Genomic DNA, 23,757 nt, shown 5'->3' on the forward strand with positions numbered 1-23,757 from the left:
TTGAGTCACTGCGATTCCTTTGGAAACACGGAGGATCAAAGTGGCCAGGCCTTCAAGGTGTGAACTCTGCTGTTTTTACAACTAACCACTTGTAGCAAAACAGAGAGGGTGCTCTTCGACCTAGAAGAGCGATAAATCACCAAGGTCTTGGTGGTTAAAGTCATTATCTACATCAGGAACCAAACCTCAAACAGTAACAAAGCCTTGCCTAAAGCAGGAGCAGGCGGACAACAGCTGCCCCCTGTCTGGGGCATTCACACACAAACTCTGTTCTGCTTCTCTTGAGGACAGTCCAGCAGCAAGAGGACTGACATAAGCTAAGTTACTCTGCTAAACCAATTTGGCTGGCAGTCATGGGAAGTGTGGTCTTAAGCCAAGACCCTCTAGAACATGGCTAGACAAACAGCAGGGAAAGGTCATGTAGCTCCATCACTGGGGTGGGATTTTTAGGGGGGTCAATTAAGAGAAGCAGGGGCTTTATTGTGGCTTTCCACATCCAACATTTACACCCTTACCACAAAGCAAAGGACCACAACTGGAGCAGACAATGTATTCTGCTAAATTTACTAGAATAATAAACCAGCAAACTTTACATTTAAAACTGGCCCATCTCAAAAGTTACTACTAGCACTCCAACATGTACAAAATTACAGCTTGGTCTCTAATCTTTTCATTCAGCTCTAGGGATGTAGGCTCACCTAAGAGCAGGACAATACCAAGGAAGTGGTCTGACTCCTTTTCAATGAAGGAATTTTAAAGCTCACTCTATCTAGGGAGGCTGGCCTAGCTTCAGGGACTGGGATGAGATGGAAGGTTCTTTCTCAACATCTCATCTGCTTAGAGCTAGCTTTCTCCTCAATTTGGGAAGGTTATTTATAGTCTGTTCATGAACAAGAGGTCTTTCTGTAGTCCTTTCAGGGCCAGCAACACTCTCCTTAGTTTTAGGCTCACCTAAACACAAGCCAACTTCGTTCTCTGATGCATTTTTGTTTTGCCAGAACTGTGATGTGATATTTTACCAGCCATTATGAACAGCACATTCCAAGGGGTAAGTTCCCACTGACCCTTTCATCTTTTTCATGCTACACAAGGGTAGGTGTTTGATACAGGAACACATTTCTCATTGGAATATTGTTTTAAAGTATTATTAAACATCTTTAAGTGAACAGTTCACTGCTCTGTCAAGCTAAAGGAACACGTTCAATCAGTTTGTACACTTAACTCATTTTCCTCCCCTTCCTACTGATCTTACAGTGGTACCATTGCTCTAATCCTGCTCTCATGGAAGGCTAAAAAACTCTGCCAATAGCTCCAACAGAAACAAGAGTTGTTACAAATTTTAAGTGTAGGTTTATAGAGGATTAGATTCCTCTGCTGCCCTCTGAGCTGTGAAGTATGCCCTCCAAATGACAGCAACCAACACAAGGAGAGAATGTATTTCTCTCAGGACTGTTTATATTTCAAATCTCATTTGTATCTTCTATTTTATGAGAGAGTCTATTGCAGCTCCTCACACCCTTCGTTGGTCAAGAATCAATTAAATTCAAGTAGACCATCGAACTTAACCTCATGCAAGATTTCAGCATTCCAAATGCAGCTCCAAACAAAAGGGTTTATGTCTCAGCCCACAAAGTCCTTATTCAGCTGTTAAGGCTAATTTGTCCCAAATCACACAATGTAGCCAGTGATACTGCTGAACAATGACTTGTTCAATAGCTTCCAATGTTCTAACCCTGGCTCTGATTTTGAAAACCACTGAGAACCCCCATCCCATCACTTTCACTGAAACTGTAGTGACAGCAAGGTGTACCTAATAAAGTCTGGGTCCTTTAGTTTGCTTACAAAGACAGCTTATAGCAAGTTATTTTCAGTGGTCATTTTTAAAATTAAAGCATTCCATAGTGACCTTGGATGTTTCCTAGCTATGCTCAGATCAGTCTAGCTCCAGCACAGCTCAGGAGGATTCAGCAAACCAGAGGTGCCAGAATAGCACTTCTGATGCTGGCAGTCCTGCTTTGAGCATATGTTGCTAAGAAGCACCAAGACAACACAGTAAAGAAACTTCAAGCTACTGAGTGATGAGAGATGGAGATACACTGCATTCATGCCTAACCCTGTACAGCACTTCAACATGTCCTAGAAAAATTTCTCACTGATCTTCTTTGGCTTCTGGAGGTCTTTAGGGCAGAATATCAATGCCATAAAAAGCAATGCCTGATTTTCATTACATCATTAGAGGCAACAACCCAGAAAAGTGGAAAGACAACATTCAATATAGGTGCATACCTACAGGGGGATCCTACATGCTCCTTCCTGGTGAGCCACAGCCTTTTGGGATGCAACAAGTTAGGAGAGCAGAGTGAGGAACACAAATGAACTCATGTGGAAAGGCAGGTGCTCATGTTGGTCAGACATAAGTGACTCACTCTTGATTTCTTGATTTAAATAGGACACCAGGCTAATTTACCCAGTCTCTCTGGTAACTGCTACAATGCATTTTGAGAGTGTAAGTACTCAGAACTTGGTTCAGACAAAGGCAGTCTTCTAGCCATACAAATTGTCTCACTGCACAACCAAATACGCCTTTCATAATGAGCTGCTTTTTCCTTTTGTGGTTGGAAAGAAGACTCCCCAAACCTGCAGATGAAACCACTCAAACATACATGCACCACTGCTTTCAGGAGTTACACAGGTGTATTTGTCAAGTGGAACTTAACCTTTATACTCGTTAACAGCAGATAAGCAAAAAGCCAGCCTACCAGTCTGATGTTGTCTTCTGGGCGGAGCAGTATGAACATGGCCTGCAGGTGTTGCTGGAGATCCCCTGCAGGAAAGAGGGAAAGGTGAATGCATAAAAATAGCTTTAAATCACATATGAGTTTCCGGCTGTCCAGCCAGAGAAAATGTGCACTCAGAAACCTGACACATCACCTTAAGTATTGTCACTCCCACCCACTCAGAGATGACAAAACTCCACCTCTTAGTCAGCTGCTCTTTGGTCCCTGTGCTCACCTGTTCCCATCTGACCATTCTCTCTCCTCCTAAGTCCTGTTATCTTTTTAACAGAAATAAAAAGTACTTGATCCTTTGTTCCCTGAAAAGACAAGGTAGCAGCAGTCCCCACCCCATGATTCAACATTTCATTCTACCACACACTTCCCATCAGGAATCTGCTATTTCTTTTACACCAACTTACTGGTTATTTCAGAACTACTACCTAGGCAAAAGTTTCTGCTTTGAGGTGAGATTCAGTCCCACTTTAGAGCAGCACATGTACACAGATGCTATGTACCAGCTTCACCCAAAAGCAGCTAAAAATTGTCACCCAAAAATCAGAATTTTTTTTCCCAGAAAGTGCTTCCCACACTTTTATTGGTGGGGCTGAGGAAGACTGAAGGAAAAAAACCAAAAATGACCAAGTAATAGATACACAGTGGCTTTAAAGAGCTGAGAGTCACAGGTTCAAGCTTTCAAAAGACAAGTGAGATGCCTTTCTGTTGGTCCTGTCAGAGTGACTCCTCAGCACCCCTCCCTGGCCCATAGATAGCCAAGTGTTTCTCTAACAACACCTCCAGCAACAGGCTGTTTTTTACGTTTTTTTTCAATCGCTACCTTGAAAATTAATCTGCATTCCCAGAAAGGAGCACACAAGGCTGCCAGGTGGGTGGCAGAGAACAGGAAAAAGAGCCTTTACTCTTTCACCCACTCTACTCCCCTACAGATGAGCTGAGCTAACACTGCAGGGAAGAGCCCCAGTGCTGGAACAAGTATTCAGCACAAGCATTTAGGAGAGGATTTTCTAGGAAGGCTGAGTCCTTCCTGGCTTCCCTTTCTAACTCATCAGAGGTGCTAGAATCCATGGTCTTTCACAGACTTCAGAAGTAAGGAAACCTCAGGCCCAGAGCTGCATCCATAAGTGACACGTAAGGGAAAGAGAAGAAAGGAAACGCAGCCCAGCAAGAACACAGTAACTGGTTTATAAATGATTTTTATGGCTGAAGGGCTGCTGCAGCCCTTTTCTGATGGGACCAAGACAAGTTTGTGTGGAGCAGGCTACACAGGACACAGCATTCCCTGCTCTCCCCTTCCTTCCTCCTTGAAACACAGCATCTGGAGAATGAGTCAATGACCTGAGACTGCATCTGTAACCCAGGGTGGGAAAAACTGAGGCACTGCAGTGCTAGGGAAGTCACATACAAAGTAGCAGCACTGACAAGCACCTGGAGCTACTTCCTGCCCAAGGACCTTGTTCTCAGCACTGGAGAGGATGGCATGTGCCTCCCTGACCAGCAATTATTTAGGGAGACAAGTAACATAGGAAAGGTCGGCCCATCCATTGGATGCTTGTCCTCCCCAGGGTGCAGTGGGAGACAGGAGACAGGACTTCCCCACATCAACAGCAGGGCAGAGTCCTGGCAATCCTGCTCAGTTCCAGTGAGTTTCAGCTGCTGGAACAGTGGGAATCAGTACTGGATTCAACAGACCAAGGTCCTTCTGCTTCAGGTGGCACCTCCCACCTGCAGCCTGGAAGAGCTCAGCAAGTCTTGACTCATGAGGCATTCCAATGTGATCAGCAAGTTGAAATGAAAGATGCTCCCCTTCAGTTTTTCCCTTCCCAAAGGGTAACAGTTCTCTCACGAAATGATTCACCTTCAGAAACCAGTTTAAGAGCTGACAGTTTATACCACCAAGACTACTGGTTTATCTCAATACTTAAAAAGAGAGGAAGTTTCTACAACAACCTTTTCTGCAAGGCACAGCCAAGAAGCTCCACTATCCCTCCATCCTCACAAAGTTTATTACACTCCTCCCTGTTCCTCAGCCTGCACTGCCAGCCTCAGGAGCTCCAGAGCTAGAAAGTAAAGTATTGCTTCCTTGGCCAGCTTTAAACAACTTGCAGCGTTTTCAGCCCCAAACACACAAGGCATTTTGTAAGCTTCCTGGATTAAGAAAAAGCAAAGGAAAGGTTTTAGCATGCCAGAATCTGCACAAAGATATCACATCCTGTCCTATGAAGAGCTGTCGGCTTCACTGGCATTCACAGCATGCCTGCTGCTTCCTATCACATTGTCCAGCAACGAGCAGATGCTTTTGTTTCCTTCGAGCTGGCAAGCTAGGTGTAAAACATCAGCTACAGTGGGATCTGAAAAGTGATTTACAGTATCCCAGAGACAGCAAAACCTCCAGAGAAGTTGCATCCTTTTCTGGCCTCTTCCAGTGTTGCTGGAAGCCCACCATCCTACAGAAGACAGCTCACTTGCCAGGTGGCACAGGGCACAGGACCCCCCAGAGAGAGGGGTGCAGACAGCTGGGACCTGATGGAGTCATTCTGCCAGCTAGTGATTTCTATTCCTGGAGATGACAGGATTAAAGACATGGCTGTGAGCATTAATTATCTCCTGTTATGCATTCATTCTTTATGCTGGATTCTAGCACCTCTGATGAATTAGAAAGGGAGGTCAGGGTGGTTAGTCAGCCTTCCTAGAAACTCCTCTTGTAGCCACTTGAAAAACTATTGCATCCATAGGCAGCAATTTCATACTGGAAAGTTATGTCCGCTCTCCACTCCCCTTCTAATTTTGTGTGCCAGAGATAAGTCATGACACACAGGAGAATGAAAATTGAGCACAGATTATCAGGGACCAAGAAAGGAGATGGTTTTCTTTGCTGTACGCTCTGCCAGCTCACTGATAATGACTGCTTCACCCCACAGAGCCATAGTCTCTACATCACTGTTTTAGTTTGGTGGCATAGGTGTTTTGCCCAGGAAGGTGACACATTGATCCCTTGGTGTCTTGATTTGCAGGTACACACTGTACATTAGAAAAGTTCACAGGAAAAAAAGAAAGGTCTATTTCCAGTGAAATCTCCAAGCACCATTAAAAAATACTATACCACTCACATCATTTGACAGCAGGGAAACTGAGGAAAGGGTAAGTACTGATGCCTCATTAAATCTCACCCCATAAGCTGAAGACACAGGAACAAAGAGTTTTCTAAGAATAAAAATTCCATCCCTTAGGCAAGCCAGCCTCCTAAGTACAAAACACCTTGCTGTAAGCACTTACAACACACTGGATTTGCTTTCTTGGCAATCTGACTTCTAAAAGCTCTAGGCTGATTAGACAAGAGACTGTTTTCCAACAAGGCCTCCAGACCTCCCAAGTTAGCTGTAGGGAAGCAGATGAGACAAGACAGACCCAAAACTGTTTGTGCTGCCTTGCATGGGTACACAAGGAAACTCATCCAGTGGGTCTCCTCTGCAAGGTAAAACCAAAGAAGCAACTCCAGGTGGAGACCTTGGATTCAGCACTGCAGAGGACTTAGGAGGGAGAAAAGACCAAGGTAGGTCAAGATAATCTTTTAAAAGAATGCTGACTCTCCATTCACACACAGGACCATTTCACTTCAGTCCCAACCAAAAAGGTAAGCTTTAACTCAAGTTTCAGAACAATTTATTTTCTTTTGACAAGTGGTAATTAATGCATTCACCTGAAGTAACTGGATACTGCTTTCACTTTGTCTGCATAGAAGGTTGTAATTAACTACTTTTTGACTTAAAATTCTTACTAGAAAGATGTTTGTAAAAGTTTTTGAGGTTCACTGGTCAGCAGGTAGGGAACTCTGCTAGATGTAGAGCTGGATGAGTTTGATAGTATCCAAGTGCAAAGACATCTACACCTGGAACCAAATCAAACCACCTTCCAGTGGTCACTTTTGGCAAAGAAAGTTGACTTCAGCATCTCTGTTTGTCTCTGTCCCATATGCAAAATCCTGAAAGTCTCAAACAACTCAAAAGTTGTTTTTTTCCTGCTGATTGTGTAATAGAAAGGAAAAACCCAACACTATCTGATCTCCATAAAACATCAATGATTAAGCACCATATACACAATTAAAAACAACCCACCCTGAGATGTTTGCATTTCATTATTCAGATCAACTTTCAAACAAAGAGTCAAAGCGAAAAAAAAAAATGAATCAAACTTTCACCAGATAAAGGAGGTGGAATTATGACTGACTCAATTATTCACTCTGCTCACACGTCTGGAAAGTCACACTTGACTTTGCTCAGAGGTTTCCTCACCACCACGTACAGGTAAGTCTCCACCCTTTCTTCCATCACAACCGGTTTGTTTCGGATCAGGAAGGACAATTACTCATCCTGTATCACAGCCTAAAGTTTCCCCATGCAATGCATGAAGGCTTTGATGGCAACCTTCCACCCTCTTTCTCATACAGAAATGACAATATGGTATTTTGGGGGCAGTTGTTATCAGCTCCATCTGATTTCACAGCAGCTGTTCTGCTGTCACTCATTTTTTTGATTTTGCAGGATAAACACGAGAGTACTGAGAACTTTTTCCTATCAGCATTAAATACTGCAGTCTTGAGACTAGGAGGTCCAGCTTTAATACACACATGGTGTCAACAGAAACATTTGTCACCTGGGGACAACAAACTCAAGGAAGATGGATTTGGAAACAAGAGGGAGCAGAGAAGCCACAGCCTTGGGATGCAGAACACATTCATTACCTGCATGTTTGTTGCGCCTGTGACTGATCCTGGGAGTAGAGGAGCCATTTCCCCGTGGCAGGAAGAGAGCTGCCCCTTTCACAGTGAGGAAGCTTTCGCTGATGCTGCAAGAGAAGAGACAAACAGTGAGCAAGGAAAACTCTATTGTCTTTAAAAGGAGAAAAGCAATGGAACAAGAGAGGTACAAGGTACTGAATATGCATGCTCTGTTCTTTTGCAAGGAAGTGATTTCGATGGAATTGGTTTGTTGGTAAAGAACTTTTCCCCCCTCAAAAGTACTGCAAACATTCAAAGCATAACTGAGAACAACACGACCAGAGAAACACTGGAAAGCAGGACACATGACTGGTGCCACTCTGCCTGCAGAGGTGGAACCTGAGCAGGCAGGGGGGGATTAACCTATGGCTATATTTTCAATTTGAAAGTCAAGATGAGAGATCCACATTTCTAAACAGTGATTAATACAGCAAGCCCACGCATCTCTGTAATTATGGACGCTGTTAACCCTGGGCTTTGTGGTTCAGACACAGCTGATGCCCTGCAGAAACAAATGTCTCCCTTCAGCAGCTAGCCAAAAGAAAATTAGTGTACATAACAGATTAAGAAACCATGAAACTACTGTCTGTGAGATGTATGATAATTAACTCACAAAGAATGAGAAATTAAATGCAACACTGTAATGTTACTGTATTCAGACATCACTTATTTCCTCGATTTTGACCTTTCTGAAGTCACATGAGGAGTGAAGGTTGTGGAAATGGGCAATAAAGAGTTCTCAAGTTCTGTGGAACAGCTGATATTTTAAGCACATCTTCCGTTAGTTTTCTTAGAGATGCTGTGGTTCATGGAAAAAAGCAAGACACACTCCAGATTGTGCAATTAAGCCATCCTGTTGCATAGTTAAGGGTTTCTGCTTTTCTCAGAATTGATAAGGTAGTCATACAGGCTTTGAAGAAAGCCAGAAACAATTCTACAGTCAACAGGATGGTTGATGAATATGATAAGACAGGATGGGAGAGTCCCTGGCATCGTGCACTACAGCAGCTCCATGCCTTGAAAAAGATGTTGTCTTCAACCGAAGAGACTAGGAACTTCTTAGTTCCTTTCTCTGCTTAAACAAATACCTAATTATTTATTCCCTTCAGAGATGGGAAATAAAAAAATATATAAAAAATTGTTTTTCTGAACTCCAGCAAAGCACATGCACACACTCAAAAAGACCTTCATTTTTAAGCCTATAGCACATCCCAATGTCAGCCCTCTCCTGACTGACAAAGTTATTCCCAGGACTGTTTTCTAAAATTAAACCAGATGTCAAACATGCACTGGATGTTTCAGTAAAACCAGTATTTTAAAAAGGCAAAATTACTAGTCCAAAATTGAAATGGATCAGAGATCTTTACCTATGCTAAAGCTGAAAAGCAAACAGAAATAAAATATAAATTCATTTAGCCTCCTGAGCACAGATGCTTCCTTAGACCACCCTCATAAAATATTTTGACTGATCCTTTCTAGCTTTTCATGATAACTAAATCCTCTGAAAGCCCTCAAGCTACACAGCTCCTTAAAGCCTGGAGAAGCACCAAGTTATCCTCAAGACACTAACTTAAAAAAAGTCAATAATAAAAAAATATTTCTCCCTCCCTTAGCTCAAACATGTTTTGATTCAGCAGCACCTTGCTGTCCTGCAGAAGTACACTTGAGCTTTCAGACTAGCACCCACAATGGGTGGGTGCCAACTTGGCAGAGGTAACAAAGCTGAGCTGTGTTTTATCAGCACACCAGGCTCGTCATCAGCCCTCTGTCCTACAGTGCCTTTCTTCCAGAGAAGACTTACTTGGGGCATACCTATGAATGTTATTAAAGCTATAAGCAACCCCCAGCACTACAGTTGTGGAAAAAAGTAAAATCCTCTGCCTCACATTTAGCCAGTTCACCTCTGAAGTGAAGTAGCAACCTCAAGGCCACTCATGATGTGCTATTTGTAATTCATTGCTCCCTGGGAAGAAAACCAACACAAGCAGAAGTCTTAAGCAGCTTTTAGAGAAGAAATTACTACTTGTACCAATGTTTCTTCCAGGCATAAAATTGTAGAAATTGTACAAGGGACATCATCACAACTATTTAAAGCACAAAAGGCACAGAAGTTCCCCTCAGAAGACCTGGGTTCTAAAGAGCCGTAGCAGCACAAAAAGCATCAGTGATTCCCCTGCTCCCTGAGTTGCTGCCCAGCAGCTGAGCTCCTCATGCACGAGAAAAACACTGCATGGTTCATACTGAATTCTCATCATGCTATGAAATCAGGGAACCACATAAAACTTACAGATGGCAAACATAGCAAATGCCTTTCCAGCTGTCACACCCTGCACAGCTCCGTTCATAAATTCCAAGCACAAACACCAAATCAACTGGTTTGAAGACACAAAAGAGAAAGCATTTCTGGTTTACAGACTATGCCAAGCGATGCAGCAACATAAATCATCTTTGCATGACATCCCCTGTATGATGCCTTCCACATAAGAGGGCTGCTTGGCCAGGGAGACACTCATCCAAAGTGCTGCACCACCAGCCAGGAGGAAGGTTTCACATCCTCACCACCCACCAGTTCTCAGTGAAAAATTCTCAGTCCTTAATGTAAAATCCTCAGAAGGAAATCTTGTAGCCTTCCTTGGAAACTATTTCAGAAAGAACAGAGATAATACCTTTTTAGAAGTATGGCAAGGAAAGCAAAGAGGCACCTGAACAGCTTCTGGCAATGCTTTATCCTAATAAACACTTCATTAAGTTATTGCAAGCCTGAGGATGACATTCCAGTCGACTCCACTTACTCACAGGAGCAGCTCCCTTACAGCAGGCTCCATCCTGTCCAGCCCAGCCCTTAATGGGGCACTTGGCAAGTAGCACAACCACTGGAGCTGACACCAGCCCTAGAAAGGCTCAGCAGAAGTCCTCCCACCACTTCTCCATGCACAGTGCAGAGGAATGGGTCAGCGTGGCAAGGAGCAAACCTCATGCTGTCATCTCACCAGCATGCACAGGCACCAACATGGCAGAGTAGGGAGGTCACAGCCCCTTTGCCCTTAGAATAAATGAGGAGATTAAAAAGCAGTGGGATAGGGGAAGTGAAGATTTCAGGGTACTTGACTTTTGGATAAAAGTTCACTACTTCATTATTTACAGAAATACAAACCTAATTCCTCTGTCAGCCTCAAGAGTTTATTAACCACAACTCTACAGAAGAGAGCTCTGAGACAGCATCCTAACAGAGTTTGGGAGCTACAGTTCAGTACCAGGAGGTTGCCCTGGGATCTCTACACCAAACTCGGCTCCAGATTTAGCTCCCTGTGACCAAAGTGTTGTGCAGTGACTCCAGAGGCTTCCCACCCCTGAGAAAAGGAGATTTTCCCAAAGGGCATCTCTTGGGACACAATCACCACCCATCATGACCTCTGCAAACACAGCATGATGATGTTGAGAGCTTCAGCAGGACACACTCTTCCCCTCCAGTGGCTGGTCAGAGCAAAGGCAAACAAATAAAGCAGACACGCTCTCTGAAAGCAGGCAGGCAAGTGTGGCAGCAAGGAATGACACCAGTTAATCTTGGTGTTGACTAACTGGGAGCATTCAGCAGCCCAAGCCCTGAAAATGGGAAGTGTCAATGCAGACATCTGGATTAAAGCATGTGGGGGCTCCACCAAACTGCTCCGCTGTGCGGTGAAAGGCAGAGCCAGCAGCTCCCCAGGCACAGGACTGGGAACAGACATGCTGAAAATATGTCTACTAGGAAGTGAAAAAAATCTTGCATGTCCAGTTACTATCCCTCAGTTTTAAGGCAGGCTGCTCCCTCAAGAGCCCAACATGAGAAGCAGGAGCGTGCTGAGGGTAGGGGGTTTGTATCTCTGAGCAGAACAGCTCATCTGCTGCCAGCTCAGCTCCACCATCCTACTTCAACCTACAGGTTTCAAAACACAAAACCAAGAAAAAAACCAACATTCAGATTCTGGCAGGAGTGGTAGAGCTCATTCCTGAGGCTGCAGAGACAGGCGTAGAGGGAGGGCAGCTGGGGACATGAGAGCAAGCTCCTGTAGCACGCCAGGACTCATCCTGCAAGAGCAGCAATTCCGACTGTAGCTTGCTGTGCCTGGTGTGGAAAAAGTTACAGGAAGGCAGGCTGAGCAGCCTTCTGTTTTTCTCAGCACTTCAAGTCATTTCTCTCCTCCCTCCTGCTCCCCTTCCCAAACTGGCTATTTCCCTTCCTCTGCAGGCAAGCCCAGGGGCAAGGCATTACATCTGCTGGGGGACCACTCTCACCTCCAGCCTCCCACTCGCTCTACCTGCCCACAAGAAAAGTCCTGGTGAAAAGTCCTGGTTAATAAAGCATCAGTCCCCCAGCCAAGGGTGCAACAGCAGCTGGGGAAGCAGCTGGAAGTAGGTACAGCTTGGCAGCCAAAGGCATTTCTCCATCAACCCACCAAAGGAGAGCATCACACCTCCAGCATCCCTCCCTAGGGAAGTGCCTCTTTCACCTTCACTGTAGTTTGTTTTTTAATAATCCCCATTTCCCCTGCTTACTTTTTAAAGCACCTGGTTTAATAACCACCAACAGTATTAATGAATTATACAGAGGAGAGTGGTGTTTCACTTCCACTTTAAGCCTTTGCTCCCAGGCAAGTGATGAAGGCACCTGGTTCTCCTGAGAAGCCAAGTCTCAGCTCTGCATCAAGCCAAGTAGTACCAGGCACTCAAAAAAACCCCAACCCCAAACCCCAGTAAACAAAACCCACCACAACAGGGAACTGGAAAAGGATAACTCAGGGCTGCTCTATGACATCTGTATTAACAGGGTCAGCTGGCAGACACACAGACAAGTCTGGGCTTCTCTGATATCCAAAATAGAAACAAACCCAGTGCAGAGCAAAACAAGGGCTAGGGCTTACCGAAAAGGGCTCTGCAACACTGTCAACAGGGGTGACAACACTGAGGGGAGGGAAAGAAAGGGGAAGTGGTTCTCCAACAAAGGCTGACTCTTGCCACTCAGCACTTTTGCAACTTAAGAAACAACGCAAGAAAAACAAAGTGTGGGAACTCATTCCATCTCAGATGTTTGACGCAAACTGCATTTTTAGCAACATCTGCATTTATGCCTTTTTAAATAACAACAAAAACAAACAAACAAACAAAAAACAACAAAAAAAAAACCCCTCTCTAAAGGCACTTCCTCTGCTCCAAGGTGGGGCTCCCTGGAGAGATCATTCAGCTGCAATGACACAGAAAGCATAACCCACAGAAAGATCTGCAATGCCCATGGTAACTTGTTTGTTCTGCCTTATCTACTGATCCCTTCTGGCCATTGCCAAGTTGTCTTTTCCCTTGCTTAGGTCTCCAGTATGGACATCAACTGGAGCTGAGCTAACAAGAAAAGCTTACAGTTTGCTAGAAGCTACCCAAAGGTGAAGATGATGGATGTGTCTTTGAACTCTAAAGGCATTCCTTTTACTTGCTCCATATGAGAAGAGATTTTACAGGGTACATCTTGCAAAATGGAGTAGACTGCAAGTGAAAAGCAACCACTTCAGATGCATGAAACAACAACACTCATGGGCAGTTTCAGAGATGGGATTTAAGCAGCCTCAGTCAGCCAACAAGGGAGTTGGAAATCCACTTAATACCCTGCTGGTTAATGGTCTACAAATCAAGCCCACTCCTGGGAAAAGCCATCATGCACACATGCCACCAGTGCTCTGCACCAGGATCACTTGAGCTCCAGAAACCATTTTGAAAACTTCAGAATCCAAACAGCTTGGGCTGGGTATGCTGGTGAGAGCGGGGGCACCTTTTGGAGATGGCACAAACGATGACAGCTCTGGGCTGAGAAACTCATCCCTGCCTGAAATGCCTTGCCAGCCAGGGGAGCAATGACAGCTGCTGTTTGCAGCCAGAGTTTTCAGCCCACGCAGCTGTATCAGGTTTGTGCTGTGCCACAACCACCTGTAGCATCCATCCCTCCACCTCCTGGGCCTGGCTCTGCAGGGGGGAGCCAACCTTCACACTCCCATCCAATGTACTCCCTCACAGCCAGGGCTGGGATTTATTTATTACAGGTGAAAGAAATCAGAATGGATTTTGGTTTAGGCTGGACCCTTCAAGATGACATTCTCTAACTTCTGATAAACATCAAAGTCCATGTTGGTTTCCTGTCCCCCCCATGTATCCTTTGGCCTATAAATGAACCAGCTCAACACTTCCTCACACTGAGGATGGGCAGAGCATGGACAAGTGAGATGCACTGGGTCACAGCCCTGCTGTCACCACTGGAATGCAGCATGGGCTGGGACATCCTGCTGCAGCAGAGATCACCAGGTTATTACTGATTTCAGTAAATTCAAACTTGGGTGCATGCTGTGTGATTCACCATGGCAATGAAGGACAGAGTTATGCAAAGATGGATGCAAGTGATGACACACTAAAATGCAGTTATTTCCCATCCAGCACAAAGAGCAAGAAACTTCACTGTCTACCTTGCTGTACCCAAAACTAAGGGAGTCTCAGCAAGCCACATGTGGGGTGGCCCATCATCAACCTCCAAGCTGACTTCAGACAATCTACCAGGTGTGAAAGAAAAATAGTCCAAAAAGCAACAGAGAAATAAGTTGTGCAAACAGAGCTGACATGCTCTGGAATTTGGGACCAAAGAGATGCAAAAAATCATTTTTTCTACAGTCTGAGCACAGCAGTCCACACACTAGAAATGGGCAGCTGACACAATTAGGATGCTTCCTAAGAAATCTGGGCACTTGATGTTTACAGAAGAAATCTGATTCTCTGCAGTTTTTAAAGCTAGAGACCCAGACCGGAAGCAAGACAGTGAAAGGAATTTGTTTTACATGATAGTCCCCAAAGGCTTCCAGGTCTCCAAGTCAAGACATTCCCAGATTAGAGCCCTACATGACATTATTCTTGCACTATACACTGTTTAAACATCCACAAACTTTAATGCATACCATCAGGTTCATGAAGCAGGACAGATATACCCAAGAGAGCACTCCACAATGTGTCAGCCTGTCCAAAATGAGCCAGCTGCTGTGGTATGAACAAAATGCTTTCACAAATACATTCTTAAAAACACTTTAATCAACATGAGAAAACTTCTTAAGGAGATTCTATCACATGAAGGATCAGAGAAAAAAAAAGCTTTTTGATTAGTTATCTTCAGAAAGAAGACCCCATTGATTCACAAGTATTTATCATTTTTTCTCCCAGAATTAACATAGTCCGTGTTGATCATCTTTAAACCACACAATAATTTCCATTGCCAGCAGAGTTGGAAAACCTTTCCTTCAAGCACATCTTGTTTCTTTTTAAATGTTAAACAGCATCTGACACATCTTCCAGCAGCTGGTTAACAACCAGCAAGCCTGAAAGGTCTCTCTTTGTTACATTTAAATACCTTTAGCACAGGGTCTTTTATAGCTAATTTTCACTGCTCTCTCTGCTCCTGCAGGTGCTTGATTCATGGCTGTCAAGGACCTGACCATGTTTGGCCGGGCTGGCAGCACCCTGCAAGAAGGATCTGTCTGCTTTAAATATGACTGTAACACAAGTCCAGGGAGACATGCTAAGGTCAACATGCTGTCCCTCCCCACAGCAGCCAAGGCACCTAAATTTAGACAAAGTCTGCCCAGCACTTTAAGGATGGAAGGAGACCACTGACTTGCCTGAATCTCTGCCAGCACGGTCCATCTCCCCAGGACAGGGCCAGTCTGAGCAGGAGCTGGCCAAGGGCCCTGGCACCTGCTCAAAGTGAAGCACCCTGTGCACCCAAGGCAGCCCCACACACTCCCCCTCCCCGGGTACCAGCACAGCTTCCAAGAGGTGGGAAGAGCAGAGCAGCCACAGCCTGGCTGCAGCCAGGTCGAGAAAGACTTGGGTCTGTTTCTTTGGTTGTTGGTTCTGGTAGAGGTGGCCAGCACCGAGCGTGGCTGCAGACAGCAGGGAGCAGAGGTCCGGTCATCTTGTGAAACTGCCCTGTGCCAGGACTTGGCTCTGAAAGTGCCCTCATGCCTGGGGTGGGACAAGGGATTGGAGGAATTATTCTGGGGACCCAGCCTGGCTCCAATCGCAGCCTCCTTGCCTGCCCTCAGTAAATACACTAATGGACCCCTGTAAATAGAGCACCAAAACAAGGACCACTCTGTCCCCACACAAAGAAATCAATGCTGAATAATAAGCCTTTTCCTCTGTGCTCAAAAGCAGCAGATGCTTGTTTACCAAAAGCATCAAAAATCATCAAGAGGCTGTTGGATTTGATTTGCAGAAAACCAGAAGTTATTTTTTCAGTATTTTAACTTCTGCAGCACTCAGCACTTTCCATTTTTTCTCACTCTTATTGCATCCTCCCCCATGCACAAAAGCTGTTTGAGCCCTAAATGACAGTTTTCAGCAGGAACTGTAAAATCAGTTGTGAACTGACTGTCCCTTTAGATTAGCAAAAAGTATGGTCTGTAGGAACCAGCGATGTGAGATTGTGAACTGATTCAGAGAGAGCAGCCAAGTGCCAGATTTCTTTCAGTAGGTTTTGATTTGAATTAGAAGTCACCAGGAGCTCTACCTGTTGTGCAGATATGGCCCATAATCAACCTACTGATCTGGTCACCCTTGCAAATACACCAGTGATGTCATTTTAAGGAATAGTAAAGCCATAATTAAGGGAATACAAACTTTAAAGTGACCCCAAATAGCAACTTGAAATTTTAATCAGTAGTGAGAAAACAAAAACAAAGGATCAGAAATATTTTATAGTTGGAATGGTTTCATGGATTCTGTCTTTTCTTCAAGACAACACTTAGGACAGTCCTAAAAGCAAAGTTAATATAAACTTCATATTTAATTTAAAACTACAAACCAAAGAAACTGGAGTGACTCAGCCTTTAAAGTCAGTCTGCTCCCCAGCAGAGAAATGAGATGCTGCCTTGACCACTGGTGCTGAGGACACACAGCACATCTACCCCTAGAAAAAACCCAAGAAAAGCACTACAACTGGTATAAGTGACAATTGGTCTCTGGAGCCATCAGGAAAAGCTCTCCAAATCAGACCACGAGATATAATTATGACGCATTCCGAAAGGCAGACTCAGCATCACTTTCCAATCCAACTCATCCCCCCCACGCATGTAGCACGTTCTTCCTGGAGACAACATCCCTTGTGACTCTGCTTTTTCTTTTGGCTCTCTGAATAGGGATCAGTTTACCAGGAGTCCTTTATTCCTGAAATAATTTCCACTAATCACTCACCATAGACCTCTTAAAACAGAAGCTGATGGACTGTGGGATGTCTGACACAACTGCAGCATCTCCTAACTTCAATAAGGGCTGAAATGAAGGGCAGCCCAAGAAGTGAAAGGAGCTTGGAGATGCCTAAGTAGCAGCTAAGTGAACTTCTTCAAACTCTTCCCAAGCATTGCAATGTCTCTGTACAGATAGTTTAAATAAAAAGGTACTTAAAATAAGAGGCCAAGCAGTTCCATTTGAACCATCCCCTCTTCAGGGTATCTGCTCACTAAAATAAAAAAGTAAACAAAAGGAAAAACAGCAACATGTATAATTTTGAAGCATTATGCTGCATGTTTGCATTTCTGATTCCTCAGTACAGCTGCAAAGTAACCTACTCTTTTAGCACCTTAATGGGACTTTTAACTTCAGTTACAAGGAGATGTCAGTGCTTACCTTCAAAATGCATTTTAAGGAGTTTCTAAGTCAATGTAGAAACCTTGCAAAGGTTTGCTGATGAAGACTGAAAACACATTAAATAAAGTCTGATTTTTACAAGAGCTTGAACTCGGAAGAGCAGAAATTCCAGATGTGTTTATCCCTGCAAAAGGCAGGTGCTAAATTTCATCAGAATTAGCACATTAAGCAGTTTGGCAGCCAGTTTTCTGTGGTTAACTCAGGTCTTCGTATTTCCTAAAAGCATGAAAACCCCTTTAAAAGCCACACATTGAAGTAGAAAGGCCAACAGAATACTAAACACAGCTGAGTACCACAGCCCCAGAAGTCTCTGAACAAGAACAGAGCGTACTTCAGGGAAAAGGCTCTTAAAGGGTTTTTTAGTAGCCTCTAGAGTAGGTATTTCCTTAATTTCAAGCTAGAGAGCCTCTCATAAAACATTTTGTGATGTACTTGAAGGAACTAAGGACAAAAAAGTCAATAAAGGTGACGTGGTGTGAAGGTTTTGCTCCACCACCAAGAGGGGCAGCTGGGCAATACGGACCCACCCGGCTCCCATCCACACGAAGGGATGATCCCATGGCTCCCAAGGGATGGTTATCCTGAGCTCCTCACCCCTTCACAAGGCCCATGAATATTCCTCCAATTGCTTTCTTAGGACTTTCTCATCGTGGTAAACCAACAGGAGGACTAGAAATGGTGCTGACAAATTATTTGTTTTTATTTAGACTAACCGGCTTGCAATGTTTGCAACACAGGGAGGAATGCAGCTGTTCCACTTCACATTTGGTTTTAGATTTCTCCATCTCTTTTTCAAAGCAAATAAAGATAAAAAAACCCCACAACAACCACTCTTAACAATAACAACAAATAAGCCAGTGGCAAACTCTTCACATGCCACGACACAATGAGCCTTAACAAAACAAACAAAAATCCCCAACAATTTCAGCTTCATTTTAGGGCAGCCTTGAGTTGCAGAAAGCAAGCAGAAGATCCTCAGACTACATTTCAGAGGACAAAGGTAAGACTAATGATAGCTTTTCCCATCTGTACCTTTGTATAAAGGAGACTCCTCCCTAAATTGAAACCTGACAAAGGCAAATCCATCATTTGCAAGCCAAACCTACAACCAGCAATACACCCAGAGTATGGCTGCCTTTGCCCATCTGTTGGCCACCACCTCGCTGAGCTAGAGGTGGTGGAGCCAAGACACAGGTACCAGCCCACCCCACAGCACCCCATCAGGATGCTGTAGGGTGACAAGATGCTCAGGAGAGCAAATTTGTTCTCGTCATGAGAGAGGAAACACAGCACAGTTGGAACACCAGGGGACGCTTAAGTCTCTCAACTCATCTCAACTCTGCAGGGGTCCCAACCCACCCTGGGCAATGCAGGACAGCTCTGGACCAAAGGACAGACTTACTCCAAACTTACTCTGATTCATCTCTGCACCTCCACAAGAGCCATACAGCAAAATTCTGCTGTAGCAAATCTGCATTTTTCCAATGAAAAGATAGAAGTGTGAACCAAACCCAGAACTGTGGAGTTACTGAGATCACAGGCAGGAGAAAGGCCAGGCTGGTGGAACAATATTGGCCTCATTAAGCCATTTGAGAGAAGCATGTGAACACACTAAGGACTTCACTACTAAGTGACAAAGATCATTTGTTTAAAAGAAAGGACTAAATAATTTCTGGTTCAACAGTCTGTGGATTTAGCCCTCTTGTAACAAAGGTGTTTTGAGAAAAAAACCTACTTCTTAAATGGCTTATTGCAAATAAGCCCAGAGACCCCAATGGGCTGAATGCAACACTGATGAGGGCCAGATAAGCACAGTATAAACAGGAAAATGCACTGACTGAGGAGCCTGTGGCCTTAATGTACCTAGAAATGCCCAAATTTGAAGAGCTGCCAGTGCTAAGAAGTGCCAACCCTACATGGAGATCTCATGGCTGGATTCCTGTAATGCCCCCAGCCTGCACAAATGCTGGCATGCAGCTTAATTTTATCATTCACCTCTGCAGGTTTTTTTCCCCATCCTCCCACAGCTGCAGGCTGATGTCTTTGAACCAGGAGGCTCCTCTCTGTCACAAAATCCTTGGTTAATCCTACACAACACAGCAATAGGTGGGTGCAGAACAATGATTGCTTGTCTCCAGTTACTTCCCAAGCTGCTGAATCCCAACTCTGGCCCAGGTGTCCCAGCAAAGCAAATGGAGATCTTCTGAAGCCTTCAGCAGAAGCACAAGCATCCAGAAGTATTAACAGAAGTGATTTTACTCAATGTATTTGTGAAAATAGTATTCAGCCAGCTGCTACAAAACACCATGGCTGGAAACTCAAGTTGCAGATTTACTCTGTACACATTACATCCATTACAATGTAAAAAAATATTTGCTGAACTAGTTTTAAGCTCATAGGGGCTGATAATTTAAATGCTCTTTGTCAGACCAATGCAGACGAGACAGAAACTCTTCAAAGCAGAATGGGATGCAGAATTCCAAACTTCTAGTTAGAAGCAACACTAGTTAGAAGCAACATTTCAAGAAATTTAGCCTGAAGTTGTTTGTAAAAAAAAAAATCAATATTTTAGCCAGGGGCTCTGTGATAAAGGTACAGGGAAGTACAGTCTTGCAAAAAAAAAAAAAATCCCAGCCAGCCTGCTCTCTGGCCCCAAAAGGTCATTTTCTGCTGATAATCTCATTTGGGTCCTTCTGCTTTGTAGTCTTTAGAAAAATCCCAAGCATTTCCAGAGACAGGAACATCTGCAGAAGTTTGAAGAAAACAACAGAATCTCAGAGGCAATACTACCATTCACAGCCTTAAAAAACATGAACTTGGCAGCCCAACAGCATAGGCTTCCTAACTAAAACATATTGCTTAAAAATGGATGGTGGTGTGGGGGGTTTGTCCTTGAAACACTGGTTTGTTGCTCAAGTTTTGATTTTATGTCTGATAACCATCGCTGTCTCTCTTCCAACCCCCTACCAGGAAGGATCGGTGAGGCAAATACCCTCAGCGTCCAGTGGAATAAAAGGAAAAGCCAAACAGGAAAAGGAGTTATGAACAATACAGCCTTGGTTTAGTTAATGATCAACTTTGGAACACACAGCATTCTACGCTTTTATCCAATTGCCACAACTTGCAAGGAGTTTTTAACAACCAGTGGGTAGCAAGAGCCCTTTTACACGTTGCGTTTGTGTTATCGCAATCAGAGAAGAAATAAAAGAGATGAGAAATCCCCAACGAGGAAACTCAGTCAACAGGAAGCTCATCCAGTGTGCTGGGGGAGCTGAGCCACACCGAGGGGTGGGCAGGAAGGGTAAGGGGTCAGTTCCCCTCCCTGCACATTCCCATAGTGTCCATGTTGGAGCAGGAGGCTGTTCTCTGCAGTCACACAAACCCTGAGCACATAGAACACACTGAACTGGAAAACAGGCTGTGGTCCTTCCAGATCCTACCAGCCTCTGCAAGAGGTGAGGAGCTGACTAACTTGTTTCTGTATTTCAAGCACCTCCAACAAGAGTGACCCTCAGCTCCTAAGGCAACTTCACCTGAGTTGAAAGCACTACCTGGAATCACTCTGCTGATCTTCCAGGATTTTGAGCATCTGCTTCCAAGCATCTCCTCAACTCTTAAAAACCATTGACTCTCAGCACAATGATACAATCCTCACAAAGGTACAGCACTTACAATTGCACAGAGGCAATTAAAGATTTCCAATAATACACTGCTTGAAGGATTGTGGTGTAATTGCTGAAGGGTCAAAGTTTTGGCAGAAGTAACGTGAGCAGATAAAAAGGTTTTAAGGCTTCCTCATACAATAAATAAATAAATAAGCTCTCTGAACAATGGCAACAGCATCCACACACCTACCTCAGTTCCTGACTTGGCATGATTTAAATTGAGATGGTCATGAAACTTTCTAGCATAAAAGCCATGACAAAGGTAAATGAAAGGGGTGGGGGAGGACAAAGGGCCAAGGCAGGCTGGGCACAAAGGCAGGTTGCAGCAAGGAGGAGGCAATACAAGGAGCCTGAATTACCCAGTGGAGTAATTCAGTGTACAGTTTATCATTACCTGCACAGCCTGTAACTTCCTCTTACACAGTAAAGTGTTGTTCTTCACACTATGGAGAAGAAGAGTGGTTGCTTACAAGACAACTGATAATGTGAGAAAGCAACTGGCTGCTAAGCCAAGTCTGCAAGAATATTTTGTGGCTACCTTTAACCTTTTGCTGAAAATAATTCTGCTTAACTTGTGAGGTTTTTTGTTTGTTTTTTTTTCAAGGGCTTCAAAATATACCCACAACACTGTGAATAAAGTCTTTTTTAGCTAATTTTTTTCTTCCCTCAAAGTTTAAAATACTTATAAAAAGTATAAGTTAACATCTTATAATAGAAAGCAGACTGGTATGAAGCAACTATGAGAACCATGGAAAGTAGCAAGCATATTCATGTTTTTAGATCCATCTGGCTCCCAAAGTGTTGGAGGATGAAGTAGTAAACATATCAGAGTGCTTTAACACGTGCTCAACGTGAGGCCTGGGAGACTCTGCTGCTGCTTTGCAGAAAGGAAGATGAGGCAGAGAAAAAAGCATTTAGACACAAAAAATGGTACAAAAATGCCATGGGGACACATGCACCAAAGGCAGGTGTTTAATCCTTGGGTTCAAAAGAAAGGCTCAGCATCCATCTGCACCTCCAGGCCCTGCTCCCTTGCTGACACTGGGGTGAGACTTGGCCACAGGCTCACAGGAAGGATGTGGCACAGCAGGGAGCAAGAGCTGGGTCTTCCCAAATCCCAAGTGAGTACCCTGATCGCTGGATAATCCTGCTTTGCTACTGTGATAAAGAGAAAAACTGAGCGACAGATGAATCTGGTATTATCACAGGGACAAGGAAAAAAACCAAAAACAAACACTTCAGGGGCATCAATAATGAGTAAGATACCAAGACCCTGGCCAAAGACAGAGGAAGCGGCTCCAGGCAGGAAGAAGAACGGATCTGTGGCAATTTCTCCATGTTTCCTCTGTTAAAAAAGTTCTTTGGTATTTGCAGACTAAAGTTTTGCTTTTTTCTTTCAGTCTCTGCATCAGCTGCCTTAAAGTTTTAGTAGACCAAAGTAAATTTTGAATCCTACATACAAATAAACCAGTTAATCAGCAGATTTCCCACTAGGTTCAATGAGACTGGCAAGACTTTCTGGAATGAGTTACAACTATAAATTTGGAGCCTTTTGATAAACACAAGTCTCTCGGACATTGATCTGAATCCTTGTGAACCTGAAATGAATTAGACTCAGACCAGCTGACAACATTACTGACTAAAAGCGTCAACACAAGAGTAATTTCTGCTGATCTCTGAAAGTCAGAGCTGATCAGCCAAATACATCTACCAAAGAACACACTGAAACAGAAGTTTCTGATAATGTTTGGGTCACTACTGCCCTTCCCATTCCACAGAAAACACGTTTTTAGCACAGCAAAATGACAAAACTTGGATTTTTAAGTCTTGCCCACAATGAAATAAGGGCATCCAATATTAATCAGCCTTTGTGTACTTGCGAGTAATAAAAGAGGTCTTTTTTTATGCCAGCCAAAAAACTACAGCATGGTCCTGATTGAGAACACTATCAAAATATTAATCCAGCACTCAGCCTTTGAGAATATTTATGCGTGGGCCAAAAGCTCTGTCATTCTCATGCTTAATAATCTTCGCTTCCAGGAGGCTAAGGACAGCATAAGCTTCTCTGATAACTCAGTTATCTCTCTCCACAGAAAAGGAAAGGGTGGTCCTTCCAACCGAGTGGCAATTTAAACTACTGCTAAATACACAACCGCAGGGCTAGGTGGAACTGAGGGAGCAGAGACAAGCAGCATTTCCCCTTTCTATTGATTCCTTTCAGTATGGTCTAAACTGTGGGTTAAGTGTTTGAGCAGTGTACAAAACAAACATCTTAAAAGCACTTAAATTGTTACCTAGCTACCTACTATAGCTTGGCAAATCAGCTTTGGCTGTAAGGAAATGTTTCAGCCTACTGTAGGTCCGGTTTTGTAACCACAATTCCAGAATTATTGCTGCTTCCCAAAGCCCAGGGTATATCCAGTTTGCATCTCTGCTTCCCCAGAACAGTTCAGGTATATCACTGTTAATCCTGCGTTATCAGCAACCACAGGGAAAGCCATCATGTTTACAGGCAACACTGCCAGTGGAAAAAAAATGGCTAATTACAAGCATTCCATGTTGAGTAAGAAAGGCTCAGAGAGACTTAACTAAACTGATTACCAACTACAGCAGTGATTGGTAATGCTCAAAAAAAAAAAAAAAAGAGGCCACTGAGTCCGGAGATTTAATTCCATATCAAGCACAAGCAGCAATATCTACTAAACACCTCATACATGTGTGGCAGCTCAATTTCTAGCAGGAGCTTCTTGCAACAAATACACAATTCCAGGTGGGACCCAGCATTTTATCCCACAATCTTTAAGCCTTTCATGAG

At 43.9% G+C, this 23,757-nt stretch overlaps 1 protein-coding gene across 6 annotated transcripts in view; it reads right to left on the minus strand.

The window, feature by feature from the left end:
* Positions 1–23,757, minus strand: part of SSH2 (slingshot protein phosphatase 2) — a 90,639-nt gene that overhangs the window by 26,063 nt on the left and 40,819 nt on the right. For all 6 annotated transcript variants that reach the window (XM_030462566.1, XM_030462570.1, XM_030462569.1 and 3 more), the window contains 2 exons: positions 7,534–7,637; positions 2,760–2,824 (listed from right to left, as the gene is read on the minus strand). In XM_030462566.1, coding sequence (XP_030318426.1) covers positions 2,760–2,824; positions 7,534–7,637 — 169 coding nt within the window. The remainder of the gene's footprint in view (positions 1–2,759; positions 2,825–7,533; positions 7,638–23,757) is intronic.

Source organism: Calypte anna, chromosome 19 (assembly GCF_003957555.1).
Source record: "Calypte anna isolate BGI_N300 chromosome 19, bCalAnn1_v1.p, whole genome shotgun sequence".
Lineage (NCBI taxonomy): Eukaryota > Metazoa > Chordata > Aves > Apodiformes > Trochilidae > Calypte > Calypte anna.